The following is a 22,932-nucleotide window of genomic DNA, read 5'->3' on the forward strand; positions in this document are numbered from 1 at the left end:
TAGGAAGTGTCTAAGGTAGGATTTGAACTCAGGTCTTGACTCCAAGTTTAGAACTCTATTCACTGTGACATCTAATCTTGTCCTACATGTGCAGTAAAATAGTAACCTCATTCCTGTGTATCTGAAGCTCTCCAGTTGGATGGAGAAACTAGTGATACATTTTTGCTTCTTCCAAGATTTTGCCCATTTCTGACCTAAGTGATGACATGTAAAGGAGGAGGCATGAGATTTCCAAAGGTCCCTTTCTGCCTTTAGTCTTTGTCCAGGACTCCCCAAGACATTAAATGTGATTTCCCATGTGGGCAGGGGAGTGGAGCTGTTTTTGTCCCTGAAAAGGACAGCTACCGATCTCTGAATCTTTTCCACTTCTCTAGGTGCCCCTGTAGGAGGAACGCCTGGTAAGGAGCCCCAAATCCACGTTCGATGCAGTGACCCAAACGTCATTTGTGAAACCAAAAAAATGGTAGGTGTGTTTGCAAGAAGGCCTATCTGGAGTCCAGAGAGCATGCCCCCATTGTGTTTCTCCCAGCTCCCCATGAGTTTCATTCTACAGCTCTCAGGCTATTGCTTCAGTAATAGATTACCCCATCCTACTGGCTGCCTGATCAGCTGGCCATCTCTTCATTTGAGGTGACTCTGGTTGCTTTCCATGGTTCTGGAGGGTTATTTTGTAGCCCTTATGAGAGGTGCCATGCCTGAGTTTTATTACTCTTGATAGCCGATGGGCTCCCAGATCAGCTTTCTGAATCTAAACAAAAACAAACAGAAAAATTACATACAGCAAAGTAAATGATAATTAAGGCACTTGTTAATTGCCATTGTGTAAACAGGCCAGTGCAATAATTGTATTATGACTGGTTAGAAAACTTGATAAGAACTCTTGCAAAATCTAATTACTGAAACCAACATGGAATTATAAAATCAGTAGTTTTCCTCTGTTGTAATGAAATCATAACAGCTCCAACTAGTGCCAGAAACTGATAGTTTGGGGGTTTTGTGGGGAAGATGAAGGGAGGGGTCTTCCAGTCCTATATTTGTTTGGGGGCAGGAGGAGGGTGGCATCATGAAGAGCCAACAAAACCCTGGGGGCCTCATTAGCTGGTTTGATCTCTAGGTTAACTCTCTTAATGATGCTGCCTGATGTTTATTCTCAGGGCCCAGGGGAACCACAGGACATGTTTCTGAAAGTGGCTGGAGGTCCAAGCCCACAGATCAAAAAATTCTTTGTTGCTCTTTATATGTAAGTAAGCAAATTCAGAAGGTGTAGAGACTGGGAGCGTAGCTCTCTAGGAGCCTGTGTGGGGCAGAGAAAACAGGCTCATCTATTTCTTTTGTGAAACTCTGGTTGTGAGGACTTCTCTTGACTGTAGTCCCAAATTTGACCTTATTAACTAAGATGCTGTTCCTAACAGTCAGACTTGTCAGTCTAACACGGATATTTAAGAAGTCATTTAGCCTGTTCCCCTTCCTTCTCAGCAAACACATATAAATCTTTAAAGATCTGCAGCAAGGGGCATTTCTTTATTCACTTGTTCATTCCATAAATGAATGCCTACTATGGGCATAGAATTATGCTAAATGTTCCTGACAAGGAGATAAAAGATGAGGGAAGCATTGTCTGACCTCCAAGAACTTATCTTTTAGTTGGTAGGAAGACCATGGATATGAACCAGTTATTTAAAGATCCCACAGCTGCCCTCAGCCATACCATTGTTTCCTTTTGTGGTCTCTAAACTAAACCTTTCATGTGGCAACTTAAGTTTATATTCCGTTCTCAGCATGATCCTTTGTTTGATCACCCTCGTATGGCAGAAGCCTGTCAGTAAATCTTCCCTTCCCCTTCCCTTCTCCAGGTGAAATCATTTGTGTTTACCTGACCTCCCACAGGTATTGTTTGCCAGGTATCCCATCATCCTCTTGCTTTTTTCTGAATTTGGTTCGGGTTTGAAGGTAGCAATTAGTTTTGAACAGGTGTCAGAGACTCGCTCTCAGGAAGACTCATTTGAATTTGGATGCTAAACCTAGCTACAGCTCCTACAATCTTGAACAGAAGCTATGAGATGTTGAAAAACAAAACAAAGTAAAACAAAGAAGCCCCGGCCATTCTAAGTCAAGGGAAAGGGCCTCCAGTCTGTTTATCTGTCAAGGAAATGGGCCCTTGAGGATTTGATGGAATAGCATGCATGATTCAGGGGTACCACTTAAAGGTGGGATACCATGACCCATTGGGGGTAGAGGAAGCTGGATGACATCATTTATTTTTGACACTTAGGATATGAGACATTCGTTGTGGTGTATTTTACTTTTTTTTTTCAAGATTTTACCCCAAAGTTCAGAGAAATCTACCTTGTCCCCTCCCTTCAAGCGGGACTGTATGTAAATTATTTCAAATAAAGGAGTGTATGTCTTCTCTTTAAAGACCTCTAGAGAGGAAGAGTTCATTCATTCATCCAGCAAATTAATTTATTTCATGGCTCCTGGATGTATTGAACACCAGAGATAGGAGTTTCGAGTCTCCATTGAAAGAGAGACTGAGTAAAATGACAGTGTGACTTAAGTGAAAGTGAGCTTGGTCCATATGTTCTTTGGAATGTTAATATGAGTTCCCTAACATAGGATCAGTGCTCTTTTTTCTTTGGCAAAGGAAAAGCGAAGCTATGTTTGTGTCTTGTCATAGGGATTACTGGCTGGCTACCCCTATTCAAATATGGCAGATCTACCTCCATTCTCTCCAACGGGTGGATGTCAGTTGTGTCACTGGTCAGTTGACCCGCCTTTCCCTTGTTCTTCGTGGCACACAAACCGTTAGAAAGGTGAAAGCATTCACTTCACACCCCTATGAACTAAAGGTAAGACTTTTCTACTGGTATAGATTACTTAAGGCTCTTCTTCTGCCTTCCCCTTAACCTCATCTGTTGTCTCTGCCTGCTCACTGACTAAGTTTGATGGAAGGGATAGATTAATGAAAGACCCTGTAATTAGAATTCACCTGACATATTCTGTTGACAGGTTAGTTTTTAAAGGAACACTATACTAATGAGCTCAATGTAAATAACATACCCACGTATTAAGTATGTCCCATTTTGAATTAAGAATATTTCATTATCATAAAATCTTCATTAAAATTACCTTTTATTAAACTTGTCAAATGTAGGCTCATTGGTATAAAAACCCAGAGGGCAAATTATTAGAATTAGTGTGATCTAGAGACTAATCGTTGATTTAGAATTAATTTAGTCGCAGTTATACTTCTGAATAATAAGAGAAACACCAATACCGTTACCGGTGTGTTAATTTTTGAAATAAAAAGAAATGTTTCAATTCTATCTTTCGGGAAGCAGACCCTTAAAGAGCAGTTAAATCTTTGGAGGAGGGGCTGAGCCAAAACCTACCATGACGTATTTCTGGCTTTGCCTCAAATGAAGGTGACTCTTAGCTTCTTAGATGGTGGCATTTCACTTCATTTTTTCTTAACATCAAGGCAGAAATTGGTTGGCATGTACTCAGGTGACATTCCAAGCTGGCTGACAAGACTAGAATTTTCCAGATTCTTTCTGCCTTGGGATATCCAAAAGGGCAATCCCAGCATTTTAGATAGAGTTGGAAGAGCCTCAGAGGTCGCCTGGTCCAGCCCCTATATGAATAGGAGTCCCCTTGACAACATTTTTTGATAGGCAGTCAGTCACGCAGCCTGGTGGGAGGGAACCACTCTGAGGCGGCTCTAATCTTCCTCTCTCCAAAAGATCTTCTGCTCTTGGAAGTTGTAGTGGGGGAAGCTTTTCACTGTCAAGTTTCCCTCCCAGTGAAGACAAATGGCTACTCTTGAATAGCAGATAGAGCCTGCGACCTGCCAAGGAATGGCATGGCAGATCTGGGTGGTCAGTGGAGCCAGGCTTTGCACCGGTGGAGCAAAAGCACTTGTTGACCTTGTTTAAGAATTTGCTTCTGTTTACCCCAAGCAACACTTAATAGCTCACCCTGTTTCTGCTTCTGCTTCCTGTGGCATCGCACAGCTGGACCCTGAGGGAGTTTTTATGCTCTCACGGAATGGCATTCATGACCTGCATGTTGGTGTGAGGCCTCAGCGATCTGGCAACCGGTTCCTTTATCTCAATCTGGTGGATGTTGACTACCACCAGTTGGTGGCCTCCTGGCTTGTGTGCCTATCCAGCCGACAGCCTGTCATTTCCAAGGTATGTGAAGGGTCACAGCCACTTGTATGATTTAATGGGAAGAGGTATCTGACAGCCAAAATCTTGAGTGATTGTGAGTCAGAGAAGCAACAAGATGTAGTTGAAAAAACTTAAGTCTTCGAGCAAGCAGAACTAGACTTGCTGGCTTCTCAACCCTCCATTTAATCTTCCTGTGCCTCCGTTTCCTCTTTTACAAAATGAAGATAATGCTTATATCACTCACCTCAAAGGGGTGCTGTGAAAAAGCAATTTGCAACCCCCTGATTATTATTGTGAGGTCTTGTTATCATCGTTACGATTACATTCAACAAACATCACCTCTAGGCAAGTTTTTCAGCTGTCTTTGATTGGATTCATTAGTTGAATGTTCATAGCCCATGTTGGTCTGCTTTTGATAATTCTCTGCCTCATTCTTTATGGGAGTAAGATGAATTGAGGAGAGTTTCTCTTTCTTCCTCTCTACCACCTTCTATACATATATATGAGCATAAAACATGGTTATGTCCTACACATAGAACATAACCATGTTTTTCTATTTTAATAAAATTATATATTATAAGTATGTAAAATATATTTGAGAATATAAATTATATTTTATAACATTTGTTTTATAAATTATATTTTTGTATAATGAAATACACAAAATGTGTGCAGTATATATACACATATGTTGTATATATGTATATGTGTGTGTGTATATATACACACACACACACAGTGTGTGTGGATAGATAGATAGATGTGTGTGTGTGTGTGTATGTGTGTGTGTGTGTGTGTGTAATCTCTTTTAGAGCTAGGGCTGTCCTAAAGGAAATACAAATAGCTACCTAGAAAGCAAGGTTGCTAAGCTCTTTGATTTCAGTTTTTTCCCCTCTCTGGATCAGACGTGTGAATAAAGGAGGATTACATATGGGAGTATTGGAGCTTCTCTCTTAAGGGTCATAGAAACACAGAGTTTCTGAGCAGGATATTGTAGGATAGATGATTGTACAATGAGGTGAAATTGGAACAGCCTCAGAGATTAGTCATGAACACTTTGGCATTAACTTGGGAGAAGGTCTTGAGAAGAACATGTAGGAATCCTTGCTGGGCCTTATGCTGTTGAACATGATCAGTGACTTGGAGAAAGCCATAGACCAGGCTGGGCTCATTGTACAACATATGCTAGTCCCAGAATCTCAGAGTTGTAAAGGACCTCAGAGTAATTAAGATGCAATTCAATAACAATAAATGTGAAGTTTCACTTGGGTTCAAAAAGATCATCTCCACAGGCATAAGACGGGGCAGATCTGACTAGGTAGTAGTTTGTCAGAAGACGGAGTGGTTTCCAGGAACCACAGAGTCAGTCCAAGTCCATAATGTGACATATTTACCATGATAGCCATTGTAATCTTGGGCTTTGTTAAGAGAGGCAGAGATTCCAGGAATAAGGATGCAGGAATCCCATTGTAGTCTGCTCAAGTCTGGCCACATCTGGCTTATCGGGTTCAATGCTGAGGCCTGCATTTTAGGAAGGTCACTGACAAGCTGGAGGTAGGCAATGAGGAGTAGGAAGAGCTTTGAGTTTGGGCCACATGGGGACCAGTGAACAAATTGGGGATATTTAGCCTGGAGGATGGAAGATCCCAAAGGGATGGGACAACCATCTTCAAGCAATTAAAGGGCTCTTTTGTAGAAGAGGCTTTTGGCTTATTCTGCTTGAATCTTTTTTTTTTTTTTGCACGGGGCAATGGGGGTTAAGTGACTTGCCCAGGGTCACACAGCTAGTAAGTGTCAAGTGTCTGAGGCTGGATTTGAACTCAGGTTCTCCTGAATCCAGGGCTGGTGCTTTATCCACTGAGCCACCTAGCTGCCCCCATTCTGCTTGAATCTTGAGGCCAAAGCTAGTAGTAATGAGTGGAATTGACCAAGAACCAAATGTATGCTTGATGGGAGAGAAAAAAAAAAAACTACCTAGCAATTAGACCCAAGCATAAGAGACACGGCTACCTTGCAAGTGTGGTAAAATATGAAAGTTTTTAACAGTCAGTTAGGATAACTGAAAGACGCCAGTTTTTCAAGGACCACCCTTTTGGGGAGGAGATGAACAGTCTGCCTGCTGCGCATGTCAGACTGCCTGCCGGGTACAGTCCGCCTGCTGCGCATGTCAGACTGCCTGCCGGGTACAGTCCGCCTGCTGCGCATGTCAGACTGCCTGCCGGGTTTTTTGACTTCCGGGGTGGAGAGAAGCAGAGTAGGCCTTTTTTGCCTGCTTGGCGGGACTCCTGGCGGCGCAGCACAGACGGTCTCCCTCACTCCAAAGGTGGCCTTTTTTGGTTTGGTGAGTTTTTATAAGAAATATAGACTAAGCCTAGATTTAAGACGATTTCTACTGTATTTCTACTTTCCTATCCTTCTAATCAACAACACCTTATATACAATAAAGGCTCTATCTAGAAAACCAGAAGCTTCTTCCATTTACTAGTCTGGGAGATAAATTAAGGGAAAAGTTAAGTAGGGGAGATTTATGATCTAATATCCAATTTTAAATTTCACACAAGGGAGTGGGATGCTTCTCATGGAAGTTTGAGTGACCATGTGCTGGAGTTATTGTAAAGCAGAGTGTTCTTCTGGTGGGCTAGATCATCTCTGAAATTCTGTGATGCTAATCTAGCTCAGCCCCTTCATTGTAATAATAATAGTGATAAATACTGGAGCTGGTATTTTGTGGGGATGAAGAAAGTGAAAATGAAGATGAAGGTGGCATCTTCTCTGCAGTTCGCTGAGAACACTGAAGTGTTTAGTGAGTTGCTCACAGTCTCATACCTACTATTTTTGAAAGGCTGTTTTTGAGCCCAGATTTTCCTGACTCTAAGGCTAGCTCCTTCCTCACTGTACCACACTGTCTCTCAAAAATAACAATAATAACAACAATAATCAATTATAAAGTATGCATTTATTTTTATGGATGAAGGAATTGAATTACAGAGCGATGAGGTGATGTACTGAAAATCACACAGCTTGTTAGTGGCATATGCTGTTGTAGAGAATAGATTGCCTGTCTTCCAGTTCATTGGTTTCTCCTGCAGTGCATTGTTGGCATTGTTCTTTGAGTAATTCAGGACAAGTTCTGAAAACCGAATCCCTCAAAGTTAAAAGTTTCTGTGTCGTTGCAGAAATGACGCAGTGATCATTTTCAAATACCTTGTACAATGTCCAGGTGGCTGTATGTATGACACCCTCTTAAATCTCATAATCATGCACCTGGTCTTTAACCTGGGACTATTTATGCTGTAGATAGTAATCTCAAACTCCCGAAATCTCAGAATTAGAAGGGACCTCAGAGTAACTGATTAAGAATCTCCTCTCCAACCTCTGCCTGAAGAAGCCTCTCAAGGAAAGGGATTTTCACTGGACCAGCCTTCCCTAGTCTGGACTGTGAGAGCAGTCCAGATTACCTCTCAGTGACTGTACTAGTTGCCCTTACTTCTGCATCCTGGAGCCAAGCAGAAAACATCTCATCCCATCACAAGAGGAGTCTTCACTTCTCAGGGTTAAAAACCTTCAGTTGGCTCTCATACAGGTCTTTCTCATCCTCTGCTCAACACTCTTCCCCCTCACTGGGGGAGCCACACGTGACAACAGTATTCCAGGGGGCACAGTGCATAAAGCACTGGCCCTGGATTCAGGAGGACCTGAGTTCAAATCCAGCCTCAGACACTTGACACTTACTAGCTGTGTGGCCCTGGGCAAGTCACTTAACCCTCATTACCCTGCCCCCCCAAAAAAACAAACAAAAAAAAGGTCTGACAACAGTATTCCAGATGTCATCTGCCCTGGGGAGAGGACAAGGGCTGCCATCTTATACAATCAAGGCATCTTAAGTTCGAATTCTATCAAAGAGCCAACATCATTTCCATGGTGACTCTTTTCCTGTCTCACTTCCCTCATCCCTCACCCATGACACTGATTTTTGAACCCAAAGGTAGAATTTTATGTGGATCTCTGTTAATTAAGTTTCATCTTATTAGATTGGACCCATCATCCTAACCTGTTGAGAATTCTTGGTAGGATGCCTTCTTCAGACACACATTAACTTTTCCCTACCATCTTGTCAGCTTTTGATCTCTCTCAATTCTCTCCCTTTCTTGGCCAGCCTCAACTTCTCCTGTGTCTCACTTTTCACTTCCCTGGCATTCTTGTTTAAGACCTCATCACTGAATTTGAACTGATCTCTCGAAATTGGGTGTCCGAAGCCATCCCATCAATCAAATCTGATTGCCTTTTCTCCATTCTCATCCTTCTTTACATCTTTGCAATGATTTACACTGCTGACCTCAGTCCTCCTTTGGGGATTTTCATGACACTATTCTTTCACAGTTCTAATCTCCTAATAATAATAATAATTTCAAATCTCCTAATAATAATTAAAATTAACACTTATGTAATGTCTCAAAGTTTACAAAACTCTTGGCATAAATGATCTCATTTAATCCTGACATGAACTCAATGAAGTAGGTGTTGTGATTATTCCCATTTTATAGGTGAAGAAACTGAGACAGGCAGGGTAAGTGACTTGTCCAGGACCACACACCTAATGTCTGAGGAAGGGTTTGAACTCAGGTCTTCTTAACTCCCAAATCTAGTCTATTGGTCTATCCACTGGATCACCTTGTTGCCTCTCCTACCCATCTGACTGCTCCATCTTTCTTCTTGGCCGGATCTTCAACCACATCCCACTGCATGACTGTGTATGTGGACTGCAAGATTCTGCCTTGGGCTTTCTCCTCTCCCTGTACTCTCTCTTGGTCTCCTCATCAGTTCTCAGGTATTTATTTATCATCTCTATGCAAATGACTCCTAGAGCTCTATAGTCACCTTAATCCTATTTGTCCATCTGCCTACTGGACATTGGAAATCTCATAAACATCTCAAACTCAGTGTGCCCAGAGTAGAACTCACTCTCTTTGCCCCTGCCCCTCTCCTTTTCTGGGTTTCCTTGTTTCTGTTACGGATGGTGACCATCCTTTCAGTCCCGCATACTGACACTCCTGGTACCTTTCTTATCCTCACTCTTTCTTAGCCCACATATACAAGTTGCCAGCATTGCCCATACATCCCCTTCTTTCCACCCACGTCTCCACTGCCCAATTGGGGCCTTCCTCACCTCTTGCCTAGACTATTGCAGGAGCCACTTCATGGTTCTCCCAGCCTCCAATTTCTCTCTCCCTCACTTTCTGGGATCAGATTTGCCTCTGCGCATTGGGATTTCTAGTTACCCCATTTGTTCTCCATACTTTGTGCATTTGTACGTAGAAGACAACTGAGGCCACGCTTGTTTGTTCCAGTCTTCTGTCCTGATATCTTTGAGTTATTTGCCTCCCTCTGCTGTTCTTCTTATGTTGGACCTACAAACCTAGGACACCAAGTGTGACAGATAAACATAGGTAGCTTTCTTTCTTATATTTTTGTTTAAAAACCCTCTTGATCTGATTTTTCCAGGGGCCAGGACAACAAATATCTATTTTATTGGCTCTTGTCCAAGTGTATTCTATCACTGGTCAAGAACCCATTATTCACATATTTAAGCTGTGGTCTAAAATCTAAATCCTTTTCTCAGATGTCATAATTTTAGAGCTCTTCACCTCTTAAATTTCCCTTTCTCTTCTAAATCCCCTACTTTCAACCAGCAGTGATAATGAAAACTTCATTTGTACCTCGGAGGCTTTCGGCTGAGTTGAGTTTTTGTTTTAGTTTTAGTTTTAGTTTTTTCATTTTGCCCAGGGTTTTGCCCAGACATTCTGTCTAGTTTATTCCTGGCAGTATTATTTGGCCCCGTGTGACTCACCAGGAGTTGGTAGTGGTTGCTAGGCATGACCTACCTCACTAGACTTTCTTCCATCTCCTGGATATGTGCCCTAGAAAACTTCTGGCAAACCTCCCTATTGTCTATTTAAGGCCAACAGATCCTTGGTGGAGTGTACAGTCTGGTGGGGTTATTTACCAATTACTGTTGCCCATCCCTTCTTCCTCTGATCGTGACTGGGTGACTTCTCACCTGCTATCATCTTCATTCCTTGGAGCACGTGATGCGGCTTCTTCCTGGGGTGGTTCTCCTCCCTTTTCTAAAGAAAGTTTTACCCCTTTTAATTAGTGCCAAAGGTCAATGATCTTTCCTCTTCCTTCTTTGCTCCTCTGTGTAATGTAGGCTGTGTATTCTTGCCCTTTCACATTGTTTTTTTTTCCTTTATAGGGTCTTTCCATGCTTTGGAAGAATAGTTCATTCTTCCTCTTACATGTGTTTCTCCTGCCTCATTGTCTTCCCCTGTAGGATGCAGACCAGCTGCATTTTGTTCATATCGAGGTGTTATTTGACTCTAGAAGAAACACAACAATATCATGTTCATTGCATGTTGCTATGAAATTCACCTTGACCTCCATACTTGCTTTTTTTTTAAACGACAATAAGGGTTAAGTGACTTGCCCAGGGTCACACAGCTAGTAAGTGTCAAGTGTCTGAGGCCAGATTTGAACTCAGGTCCTCCTGAATCCAGGGTCGGTGCTTTATCCACTGTGCCACCTAGCACAGTGTCCCAACTAATACCTACTTCTTGATTGACTGGTCCTGTAATGCTGCCTCTTTCTTTTTATCCTCCCACTTGCCCCTTGTAGGCTTTTGAGATCACGTTGCCATCTGGTTGTGGCAAAGGTGCTAACAAGAGGATCACATACACCAATCCCTACCCTTCCAAAAGAGCATACCGCCTACACACCAACCACCCGGACCTGCTGCAGTTCAAGGAAGACTCCTTTGAGGTAGGTAGCGGGCTTCTCAGAAACTCTCACTAAAGAGGCTTCTCTGCCTTCCCTCCTATTTTTCTGCCTTATACCTCTTATTGAGAAACCTTAAAAACATCAGTAAGCATTGCATTGAAAGACAAATTCCCTCTAATAATGGCTAGATCTGAGAAGAAGGAGCTGCGTTCCTTCCATTGAGGTTAAGTGCCTCTTGCTATACAGAGAGACCAGATGTGTGCACATCTGATCTTATTTCTAGAAAGCTCTTCTGTAGCTCTCCCTTCCCCTCACCCCACCCCTGAAATTGAACTTGGCAGGAGCTCCTGCGTTCTTTATCCTTGATGTTTTCTTGATTAGCTTTGTCAAATATTACGTTTAGTGAAACTACATTTGGTGACTTGTCTTAAAAACTCAAACTTTTGTCTGTGATACTTGGTATTCTCCCATCTTTTCTAGGCCAGGGGTGTGTGTGAATGTGTATATAGATGTGTGTGTGTGTGTGTGTGTGTGTGTGTGTGTGTGGATGGATGGACGGATGGTTATATAGGTATGTATGTTTATATGTGTGTATCTATCTATATATGTGTGTGTGTATATCCACATGCAATGTATATATATATATACATATATGTGTAGTTATAGATAGATATGGATATTGTATATATGTGTATGTATATAGGTGTGGATATATATGACTAAATGTTTCTGATTATATATGTGTGTGTATCACACGCACACATACCCAAGTTGATGGTATGTATCCATACACTTAGCATACAGTATGAATATATACACATATCATATATATGTACATGTGATTTTCTATTAACATGCATGTAATCACACATGCATGCACACATATGTGTATGTCTATTTCTCTCTTTATTTTCACTAACATCTAATTGAATTGCGATATTTCCTTCAAAGAGTTATATGGACATGAAACACATTTCAGAGAAGGGGTCTGTAAGCTTCCTCAGACCACCATATGAGGGGAGGGCAGATGACATACAGGTGAAGACCTCCTGGACCTGAGGTTGGGAGTGGAGTGGAAAACTGTACTACTCTTTTAATAGAAGAGAGATATTCTTTAGGCTTCACCTCCTCAGGGATTCCCTCTCCTATCTCATTGAGTGCTGTTGTAAAGGAAAATGCCTAGATGGTTTTTTGGGGGGGTTGTGGTTGTTGTTGCCTTGAAACTTTGAAAGACTTTGTGAGAAGGAAGGTTCTGCATTGATGTTTTGACCACAGGCCCCTTGTAGTGTGGCCTTGCCCTAAGAAAACGTGGCTTCCAATCACCCTCAGCTTTTCTGTCATGACAGAAGTGAATCCCCCAGAGGCGGGGCTCCCAGGGGGTAGGTTTGAAGTTAATTTGACAGACACTTATTAAGTCTTCTCTGTGTGAACCTCCCATGGTGTTTTCCCTGAACATTTGTCTTTGGCACAGATAACACACTGAGATTACCCGAACTTGACCAGAGACATTTACAAGCCTGGTCCATGTGTAGAGTATGCTACTAGGAGCTGGGCAAAGTAGACAGTTTATAGAACATAGACTACTCACCCTCAGAGGACTTCAGGTCTAGGGAAGGGGGTGATCCCCAGATAACTATCCTGCAGAATAATACTGTGTAAGTGCAGATGGAAGGTGCCGGGCAGGAAGGGCCTCGTCATTTACGGGACCAGGGAAGCCTCATGAAAGAGGGGACATTGATCAGAGGATTGTAGATTTAGAACCAGAAGCACCTTAGAGGCCACTAAGTTCAGTCTTCTTCCTCCCCCCTGGCCCACCCCAGCTCATTTTGCAGCTGAGAAGAGTGAGGGCCAGATGTGGGAAAGGACTTTCCCAGGGTCACGCAGCTTATAATTGCCCGAGGCCTGATTTCAACCCAGCTTTTCCTGAATCCAAATGAGGTTCCATCTTCACTATCCGTGTGTTGCCTCTATTGACTATACTTTAAGGGATGGGGAAGAATGTGATAGATGGAAGTGGGGGGTGGGGGAACAGAGGGAACATTTCAGGCACATTGAACAGCACGATGGAAGGCACAGAGGTTTGTATGAAGAAGGAAGGAAACACACATTTAAATAAGCACCTACTGTGTCCCAGGATCTATGCTATGCACTTTACAAATATTGTTTCATTTGATCCTCACAACAACCCTGGGAAGGAGGTGCTATTAAGACCCCTATTTTACATATGAAGAAACTGAGGCACACAGAGATTAAGTGACTTGCCCGGAGTCACAGGACTTGTACGTACCTGGGGCTAGATTCAAACTCAAGTCTTTCCGACTCTAGGTTGAGTGGTCTATCCATTGCACCACCAGTCCTCATAAGTTGGGCTGGTGCTGGATTGTGGAACGCTCAGAGAGCCAGGCTGACAAATTTAGGCTTGATTCAGCACAAAGCATGAAACCATTCAAGGATGCTTTGGGAAGGGGTGGTATGATCATAGTTAGTTGGGGGGGACATGGAACCAAGTGCAAGTTGGTTTTGACTGTACCCAAGGTTCCCCCAAATTCATGTCAGGAAGGATGACTTCTGACTTATTAGAGTGTCATTACTTCTTTTTCCTTTGAGCTCTGCAGTCTTTAGGCTCTCAGGGTGGATTGCTAGACTCTCTGACAACTTGTGAATTTTCTTTTTGTCAGATGAGGCCATTTTTTGTTGGGGGGAGGGACAATGTATGGAATATGAGCTGGGGTTTCTTTAAAGGCAAGTGCACCCCATTCACTTTTTCATTGAGTCTATGGAGGAAAAAGATTGAAAAATCTGTCTGTCACACTCGTTTTCAGGTTGATGCTGGGGAGACATACACCATCGGCCTGCGGTTTGCTCCAAGTAACAACACAGGGATGGAGGAAATTCTGATTTACATCAATGACCATGAAGACAAAAACGAGGAGACATTTTGTGTGAAGGTCATCTACCAATAAAGGGGAGGACCTTGGTCAGGCTCCTGTGTTCTCGCCATATCTGTCGACACTTTAGTCTCATGGAATCTCCTATGACGGGGTCCTAATCCCTTTATCTCTCGGCCACTTGCATGGTATCATTGGTTTTGGATTTTGCTGCTGGATAGATTTTCTTCCTTTGGTATTTTCCCCTGCCATTTGTCTTAGGATACAGATAACCCACTGAGATATCCCTGCACTTGGCCAGAGGACTGAAAGCATATGTTCCCTCCTTATTTATGGTGAGCCTGAGTCTAATCAAGCAGCAGCCAAAATCACAGTGATTTATTCCGGAGCAGAGTCCTTAAGCAGTAAGCCACATGCCTGTGATGTCACATTGGGGACATTGCCGTTCCTGTGGCTCTGCTGGGAATTGTAACTTTCTACCAAATTGTTTTGTTTTTAACTTTTGCTGATTTTCTAAAAAAGTATTTTTATGAAACATTTGTTTTCCTTATTGGATTTTGTACAAATACACTACATATTTTATATACACTGATGTTTTCCTCTGTTGTTCTGTTTCTATCATTTAAATTGCTATTTTTAAAAGAAATTAGCTTCTTTTCATTTTCTCCTTTCAGCAGTTTTCCAAATGTTAGCAAGCCGACCTTGGCTGTTGTTGTTGGTATGAGGCTCCTTCTTCCTCCATCGCAGTTATTCTTGTAGGGAAAGGTACTGGTGAGCCACTCAAGAGACTGTAATGCATCTTGTTGGCACCTAGTTAACTCATTCATGGGGAATTAATGCATGCACCAAAGACTGCTTCATACCGGTCCAAAGTGTGTTAGGCTCAGAGCCAGGAGACACCCGGGTTCAAATCCTGCTTCTGAAACTTGCTACTCATGTGGCCATTGTTGAACTATTTATCATTTCTGAGCCATATTTTCCTCATTTGGGAAAATGGGAACAGTCATGTTTATAGTATCTACTACTGACTGGACTGTCATGAAGGTCAGATGAGATAACACATGCAAAGTGCCCTGTAGACTTACAAAAACCACAATAACCTTAAAGAATTATATAAATGTCAGTTATTATTTTATTATTAATATTATTTTTTGGTTTAGACCTGCAGTTTCATTGGGGCAAGGAACCCCCAGTGAGGAAAACCCTCTCCACCAATACAGATCATCAGTTGCTTTGTAATTTAGGGTCTTGGAGTTAACCTGGGAGATGGTCAGGTGTTACTTGACTTGCCCTGTAGGTAGAGACCTGGGTTTAAGTTCTACCTGTCATTGTTGTTGTTTCAATCGTGCCCCACTCCCTGTGGCCCCATTTGGGCTTTTCTTGACAGAGATATCGGAGTGGTTTGCCATTTCCTTTCAGTAAACATTTGAACAAATGAATCAATCGGCCAACTCAACTCGTAACCCAAGGATTCTCTGAAGGGCCTGTCCAAACAAATGCCTTTTCTCCAGTTCCCAGGCTGGAGATATCTTCTACAAAGTCCCAGCTCTTAACTGAGAGTCGAGGTGATTATTTTTAGCTCTATGACTTTGTTGGTTGTTGAGTTTGGTTTTTTCCCTCCTCTCTTTGCTGACATCCTGTTGAATGGAGATTATGCGTTTGTAGTTAGACAGTAATCTTCTCACAAAGATCAGCCTTTCCCATTTGTATTTGCAGTAATTAACGTTAGCTCTGTGTGGAGAAAATCAGTAATTCCTATTTGTTTCCGCAGCTCTATCCAGGCTGAGTTCTTATCTTAATCCAGTTGATATCATTGGGAGTCACTCAAAGCACTCATTTCCTGTTGGGTTGGGTTGCTCTCACTTGGGTCATAGATGTGGCTTTCCCTTTAACCTCTTCTGGAGTCTCTGAAGCATTTAGTGTTTCTTTTTTATCTGGATCCCGCATTTTGATGAGGTGGTGTTAAAGTACGCCACACAGACTCTCAGAACAGCCGCCGGCTTTTCTCTCTAGCCCCACAGAAATGAGCGAGGCCCAGTTTCCCTACTGAGAGCTGTAGGGGTGTGCTTGTAAATTCCGTGCCGCTATTACGGGCAAGCCCCTGCCCTTATGCGTTAGGGATGCTGACACAAAAACAAAACAAACAAAGGAAAACCTCTAGGGACCTGCTAGGGAATTCTCCTGATGTCAAGTCTGTCTCTGCTTCTTCGTTGTTTGTTTGTCCTTTGTTCTCTCAGAGGACCATGACATTGGGGTGATGTCATGACTTGCAATGAATTGGATTTAAGTGAGGGAGGGATGAGCAAAGTCACCAACCTCACTCTCTCTTCCAAGACCATCTGGGTCCAGTGGTGAGATATAAATCAGGATGACTGGAGATGGCCCCCAATGTTTAAGGCAGCTGGGGTTAAGTGACTTTCCCAGGGTTTCTGTTATTTGTAGGATCACCGATATGGAGTTGGAAGGGACCTTAGAGGCATCCGTCAAATCCAAACCCTGTTTTTTAATGGTTGAGGAATCTGAGGCTAAAAAGATGATGTGGCTTAAAGTCCTGCAGCTTGTTAAGTGTCTGAGATGGGATTTGACCCCGGATCTTTCTGACTCTGAGTTCTCCATTACAGAAGGCTACACTACTCCCATTGTCCATTGTCCTGCCCTCTGGGGTCAACCAGAACAAATCTAGTGCCCCTTCCTGGGGCAGTTAGGTGGCACCATAGTGCATAGAGCGCCAGGCCTGCAGTCAGGAAGACTCATCTTCCTGAGTTCAAATCTGGCCTCAGACACTCACTAGCTGTGTGACCCTGGGCAAGTCACTTAACCCTGTTTGCCTCAGTTTCATCATCTGTAAAATGAGCTGGAAAAGGAAATGGGAAGTTCCTCCATTATCTTTGCCAAGAAAGAAGAGTTGGCCTGACCAAAAATAACGACTAAACAAATCCTTCTTCCAAATGAGAGCCCTTAGGCTACTTGAAGACAGCTCTCACTGTCCCTTCCCCCTCCCCCAGCTTTCTTTTCCTTAGGCACATCTAGGCTGACCCAGCTCTGGAACTACAACATGTACCAACAAAGAGTCCTCTCGACCAGCAGCTCAGATCTCTTGTCAGGGGGAATCCACCCTTGTTCTGAGGCAGCCCAGCCCACCTTTACACAGCTCTAAGGGTTAAGGTTTCTTTTTTCTCTTACATGAAGCTGAAATTGGTCTCTTTGCACCTTCCACCTATCATCAGCAGTGGCTTAACATGAGAATTCACAAGATTCCTTCTGGATATCGAAATCCACGGTAATCCTACAACTAACCAACCAATGAGCAATTGTTAAGCACCTACTTTGTACCAGTGCTGGAGATATGGAAACAAAACTGAAACTCCCTGTCCTCAAAGTGTTTATGTTCTATTGAGGGAGAGAGGCTAAGCATCTATAAATACTTACAAAATATCTGTATGCAAAGTAGAAACACAAGGTAATTGTATGTTGTGGGGCGGGGTGGGGAGGGACACCAGGGAGACTTCCTGTAGAATTCTTGAGCTGAGTATTTAAGGAAACCAGGGGTTCCAAAAGGTGGGGATGAGGAGTGAGGGTATTCTAGGCATGGAGGGGGCAGACCAGTACAAAGGTTTGGGGCAGGGGAATGGGTTCTCTGTGTGGAGGACAGAGAGAAGGCCAGTCGGGCTGGCTTAATGTCAATGTACCAAAAGGCTTTAAAGGGTTGGTTTGGCTCAAGTTGTGAAGTGTAGTAAAAGCCAAGGAGATAGGGGCAACTAGGTGGTGCGGTGGATAAAGCACCAGCCCTGGATTCAGGAGGACCTGAGTTCAAATCTGGCCTCAGACACTTAACACTTACTAGCTGTGTGACCCTGGGTAAGTCACTTAACCCCAATTGCCTCACCAAAAAAACAACAACAACAACAAAACAAAGCACCAAAGAAACGCCAAGGAGATCAGGTTGTATTTGATCCTAGAGCTTAGCTAGGAACCACTATGTTTTATTGAGTGACATGGTGAGAAAACCTCTCTAGTAGTTGTGTAGAGAATGGTTTGGATTGGGGTAGACAAGTCATCTAGACCAATTAGGCAGGTAGTCATTGTAGTAGCTTGGGTGTGAGGCGTGAGGGTGTGAACTAGAGTGATCATTATGTGAAGAGAGACAGAGACAGAGAGAATGAGAGACAGAAAGAATTGTGGAAGTGGAGTTGACAAGATCTGACAACTGATTGGACGTGTAGGGTAATTGAGTGAGGAATTTGAAGATCATAGATTTAGAGCTGGGAGGGACGGCCTGGTCATTTTTCAGATGATCAACACCGAAAGAACATATGTGACTTGCCCAAGGTCACAGAACTAGTATCAGAGGCAGGATTTGAACACACGTCTTTCTGATTCCAAGTTTAGCACTCTATCCATACCACTGAGGCTTCAAACCTGCATGACCAGAAGGATGATGCCCTTGATAGAAATATGGACATTTGGAAGATGGGCAGTTTGGGGTGGGGTGGAGTGGACGTGTTGAGATGTTTCTGGGACACTTAGTCCAATAGACAAACTGGAGCTCAGGAGAGAGACTAGGGCTGGATATATGGATCTAGGAGTCAGTCAGTAAGCATTGGTTAAATACCTGTTATGTGCCAGGCACTGTGCTAAGCTGTAGGGCTACTAACAAACTGTCCCTGCTCTCAAGGGGCTCATAGTCTCATGGGAGTGGATAAAGTCACTAAGTAAGAGAGAAGATGGTTCACTGGGGTGAACCTTCAGTGAATGGGCATGATACGGATAATGAACCAGCAAAAGCTGCCAAGGAGCAGCAGTTAGTTAGATGGGTGGGAGATGCGGGAGTATCCAGGATCAGTGTCAGAGGCCGAAGATGAGCAAATTGGACTGGTCACAAAGACATAACTGCTTGAAATGGAATTTGAACCCAGGTTTTCTTGTTCCCAGTTTGGTGCTTATATTCTCCCATGCTGCCTCTCCTCTGCCATCTATTTATTGTTTTGTTTTGTTTCGTTGGAGGCCTTCAGGGTTAAGTGACTTGTCCAGAGTCACACAGCTAGTAAGTGTCTCAGGGCCTCCTGATTTCAGGGCCAGTGCTCTATCCACTGTGCCACCTAGCTGCCCCCTCAGCTATCCATTTATGAGACATAAGACCACTTGAGATGACCTCATAGCAAATATCTCTAGTTGTCCCCACAGAGTAGATGTCAGTCCCCAAGGAAAGAGACCAAAATTTTCCACTTACAGCCCGCACTCCCACCCTGTTCCCCATTAACAATGCCAGACTATGGGGGCAACTAGGTGGCACAGTGGATAAAGCATTGGCCCTGGATTCAGGAGGACCTGAGTTCAAATCCGACCTCAGACACTTGACACTTACTAGCTGTGTGACCCTGGGCAAGTCATTTAACCCTCATTGCCTTGCAAAAAAACCCAAAAACCAAAAAAAACAACAAAACAAAACAATGCTAGACTATACATTGGGGGGCATCAAAAGGCTGCAGCTGACCCATAGCCATCTGCTCAAATGCACCCAAAAGAAACAAAGCTCACAGCAAAAAGGGAAACTGGGGGGGGGGTCATCTCTCCAGCATTGCTCTCAAAGAAGGTCTTCCCTGCCCTCAGAGTAATGAGACATGGGAAGGAACGTGTCTACAAACAACTTCCTTTGGAAGGCCCCCTTTGAGACTGGCTCAGCAGCAGAGGACATAGCAGGAGAGGGAGGACACTGTGAAAACGGCAGCTCCTGGGGAATGTAATCTAAATCTTCAGGAACATCAACTGGGATGGAAATAGCCAGCATTTGATGCTGAGCCCTAGCTCCCAGAGCCCTTTGAAGAAGGAATTGCCGGGAGGAGAGGTGAGAAAGGACTTCTGGCTGACTGAGCTGGGAGTGTGCAGAAGAATATTAATCTTGTCTAAAGCCCCTGGGGGCTTTCTGCGCCTGCTGCAGCTGCATCCTGGCATCCCCTCCCTTAGCAGGCACCTGTGTGCTGCCTCGACTCTCACAGGACAGGTGTCGCCCAGCGGTCTGGGGGCAAATTGGCCTTTTCCTAAAAGGAGCCCTGCCTTAAATGCCCACTCCTCTTCTGATCCTGGAGGGCTGGCTTTATTTCTCTTCTGAGGAGAGGGGACAGGGACCTGTGATTTCACCTGACCCTGATGTGGGTCAACAACTTGTTCTAAATCTACTGCTTTAGAACTCCTTGGGACACAGAGAGTAAGTGACCTAGCCAACATTGTGTCAGAGACAGGACTTGAACCCAGACTTTTCTGACCCCTAGGCAGGCTCTCTCTCCATTTTTCCACGGGGCCTTGCGTGGTCTCATAAGATCAGACATTTATATTTGGAAAAGACATTAGAAGTCATCTCTGGGGTGAGGGGGCAGCTAAGTGGCACAGTGAATAAAGCACAGGTCCTGGATTCAAGAGGATCTGAGTTCAAATCTGGCCTCAGACACTTGATACTTACTAGCTGTGTGACCCTGGGGAAGTCACTTAACACTCATTGCCCCGCCCCCCCCCACAAAAGTCACCCTCTTCAGAATCACCACAGTGGCTTGCCACAAATCTATGTGTAGTGAAATATTATTTTTAATGTTAAAAAGCGCCCCCTATTTAGCTTTTTCCATGCTGTGTTTTCTCAGTACATGTGTGCAATACTGGTAAATTTCTAGAACAGATTGAAAAAAAAAATCATAACAGCATGAGGTCAGATTCACTGTTTCTCTCATGCCAGCCCCACACGTGATTTCTAATGACCTCTTCCTGCTGCCACTAAAAGAAAAACTGCATCTGGGGTCCCCCCTTGATTGAAGCTTCTATTAGAACCTTGTAAAAAGCAGCAGCTGCTGCCAGCTCCAGCTGGTCCCCACCAGGCAATCCCTGCCCAGACAATCCCCAACCTTTTCACAGTCCATTGCCATTCCTAGGGATCCAGTTATCTCTTCACACTGTCACCTGTCCACCCGTTCCTCCCTCCCCCTGCCTCAAATCTTGGCTTAATCCAAACGGGAAAGAAGTGGGAGCCCAAGATTTGTCTTGAGCCAACGCTGATCTCATTAGTCTCAGAGTCTGTTTCTGCAAGACTGCCTTACTTTAATTAAGGATCTTGAGAATTGCAACCGTCCATGGCAGGTTATGAGAATTGTGCTGCCTGTAATGCTCCATGTTTTATTCTAATAGATGGCTTTAAGGGACTGTTTATGAATATGATTATGAATACATTATGTTCCATTTGTTTCCTGCTCGATTGCTGGGGATGGTCATTAGGACGATTTTCTCCTCATCTTGCAGGAGATCTCAGGCAGGGACAACTGCGCTGCAAGACAGACCATAGCTCAGATGCATTTTCTTCACAGAGGATGAATGGCGAGAGGCTTTAACTACTAACTTCTGGGGCCTCTGTTGTTCTTCTTCTCCTTGGTCATCCTGAAAACGAAACTGGTGAAAGGCATGAGGAAGGTACTCGACCTGGAGATGCCACCCCATGCCGTGGTGTTGGTGAAAATGGTACATCAGCTGGGGACTGCTATGGGTCCTGGGATTATAGAGTTAGAACTCTATTGTGTGATCGCCTTAAAAAACAGGTGGCCTCAGACACTTGACACTTACTAGGTGTGTGACCCTGGGCAAGTCACTTAGCCCTCATTGCCCCACAAAAACAAGACAAAACAAAACAAAAAACCAAAGCAAAATAGAGTTAGAACTTGGAAGGAACCTCAAAGGCTATCTAGTCAACTCATTTTACAGATGAGGAAACTGAGTGTCAGGGGTTAAATGACTTTTCTTGAGGCTATTGGGGTTAAGTGACTTGGCCAGGGTCATACAACTAGTAAGTGTCTGAAGCTGGATTTCAACTCAGGCCCTCCTGACTCCAGAGCAGCATCCCTATGCACTGCACCACCCAGCTGCCTCTGGGGTATTGTTGTTTAGTTGTTTTTCAGTCATCTCTGACTCTCCATGCCTCCTTTTTGGGGTTTTCTTGGCAAAGGTACTGGAGTGGTTTGCTATTTCCTTCTCCAGATCATTTTACAGGTGAGGAAATTGAGGTAAATAGCATTAAGTGACTTGCCCACAGTCACACAGCTACTATGTCTTTCAGGCCAGATTGAACTCAGGCCTTCCTGACTCTAGGCCCCAGACTCTAGGGGACACAGTGACTTAAGTGTCAGAGGGGGGCAGCTAGGTGGCGCAGTGGATAGAGCACGGGCCCTGGAGTCAGGAGTACCTGAGTTCAAATCCGGCCTCAGACACTTAACACTTACTAGCTGTGTGACCCTGGCCAAGTCACTTAACTCCAATTGCCTCACTAAAAAGACAAAACAAAACAAAAGTGTCAGAGGCAGAATTTGCACCGAAGTCTTTCTGAATCCTAATCTAGCACTCTGTTTCCTATGCCATTGTGGTCTTGATTCCATTTTGGCCTTAGTTAACTTTATATCTCTCCTGTAGCCTGGCATTCTGCTCTGTAGTCAGTAAAATATGAATTCATGTTTACTGAATGAATGAACGAATGTCGCAGCCTTCTAGACAAGCAAGGGTTTCGTGATGATGTATCCTGACTGACATTCCTTGTGGTCTTAGCCCAAGGTGCTCTTGTTCCTCTGCTTTTCAGTAGGGTAGTTTTATCAAGTTTGGAGACTTTTGGAGCTCCAAAAACCTGTACTTTGCACAGCTAACACCTGAGGAGATGTCAAAACCCTACCAGAAATATCTCCTCTCGATTGGCAGCCTTTGGGAAAATAACTTATGCAACACCAGTGCCTTTGCAAGTATAGGTGTGGAGGGGCTAATTATGTGGTGCACAGCTGGCTGAGAAAGTGAATCAGATGAACCAAAAGGTGGGAAAGAAGGTAGTCCTATTCTGTCTGCCTTCCTCCTCATTATCAAGTGTCTCCCCAAATTTTGTTGGCTGCTTAATCTAACCCTGTCTCTAATGGGTCATGGGGACTTGGGATAAAGTAGGGTATCTGAAGTAGAATGTTTTTCTTTTTTTAAAAAAGGATCATTTTAAAAGGAGAGTCTGGGTATTCCTATCTTACCCAGGCTGGAAGTTCCTTGGCCCCTCACAGGCTATATCCTGATGCCAATGGCTACAGAAGCTTAATTCA

At 43.7% G+C, this 22,932-nt stretch overlaps 1 protein-coding gene across 4 annotated transcripts in view; it reads left to right on the forward strand.

Annotated features, from left to right (window-relative positions):
* The window catches only part of NPHP4 (nephrocystin 4), a 169,888-nt gene extending 155,473 nt beyond the window's left edge, over positions 1 to 14,415 (forward strand). For all 4 annotated transcript variants that reach the window (XM_043998123.1, XM_043998125.1, XM_043998124.1 and 1 more), the window contains 6 exons: positions 375 to 463; positions 1,155 to 1,240; positions 2,678 to 2,849; positions 4,014 to 4,193; positions 10,845 to 10,988; positions 13,769 to 14,415. In XM_043998123.1, the coding sequence (XP_043854058.1) occupies positions 375 to 463; positions 1,155 to 1,240; positions 2,678 to 2,849; positions 4,014 to 4,193; positions 10,845 to 10,988; positions 13,769 to 13,909 (812 nt within the window). In that variant the 3' untranslated portion in view covers positions 13,910 to 14,415. The remainder of the gene's footprint in view (positions 1 to 374; positions 464 to 1,154; positions 1,241 to 2,677; positions 2,850 to 4,013; positions 4,194 to 10,844; positions 10,989 to 13,768) is intronic.
* Positions 14,416 to 22,932: the final 8,517 nt, after the last annotated feature.

Source organism: Dromiciops gliroides, chromosome 3 (genome assembly GCF_019393635.1).
Source record: "Dromiciops gliroides isolate mDroGli1 chromosome 3, mDroGli1.pri, whole genome shotgun sequence".
NCBI classification, from domain to species: Eukaryota; Metazoa; Chordata; class Mammalia; order Microbiotheria; family Microbiotheriidae; genus Dromiciops; species Dromiciops gliroides.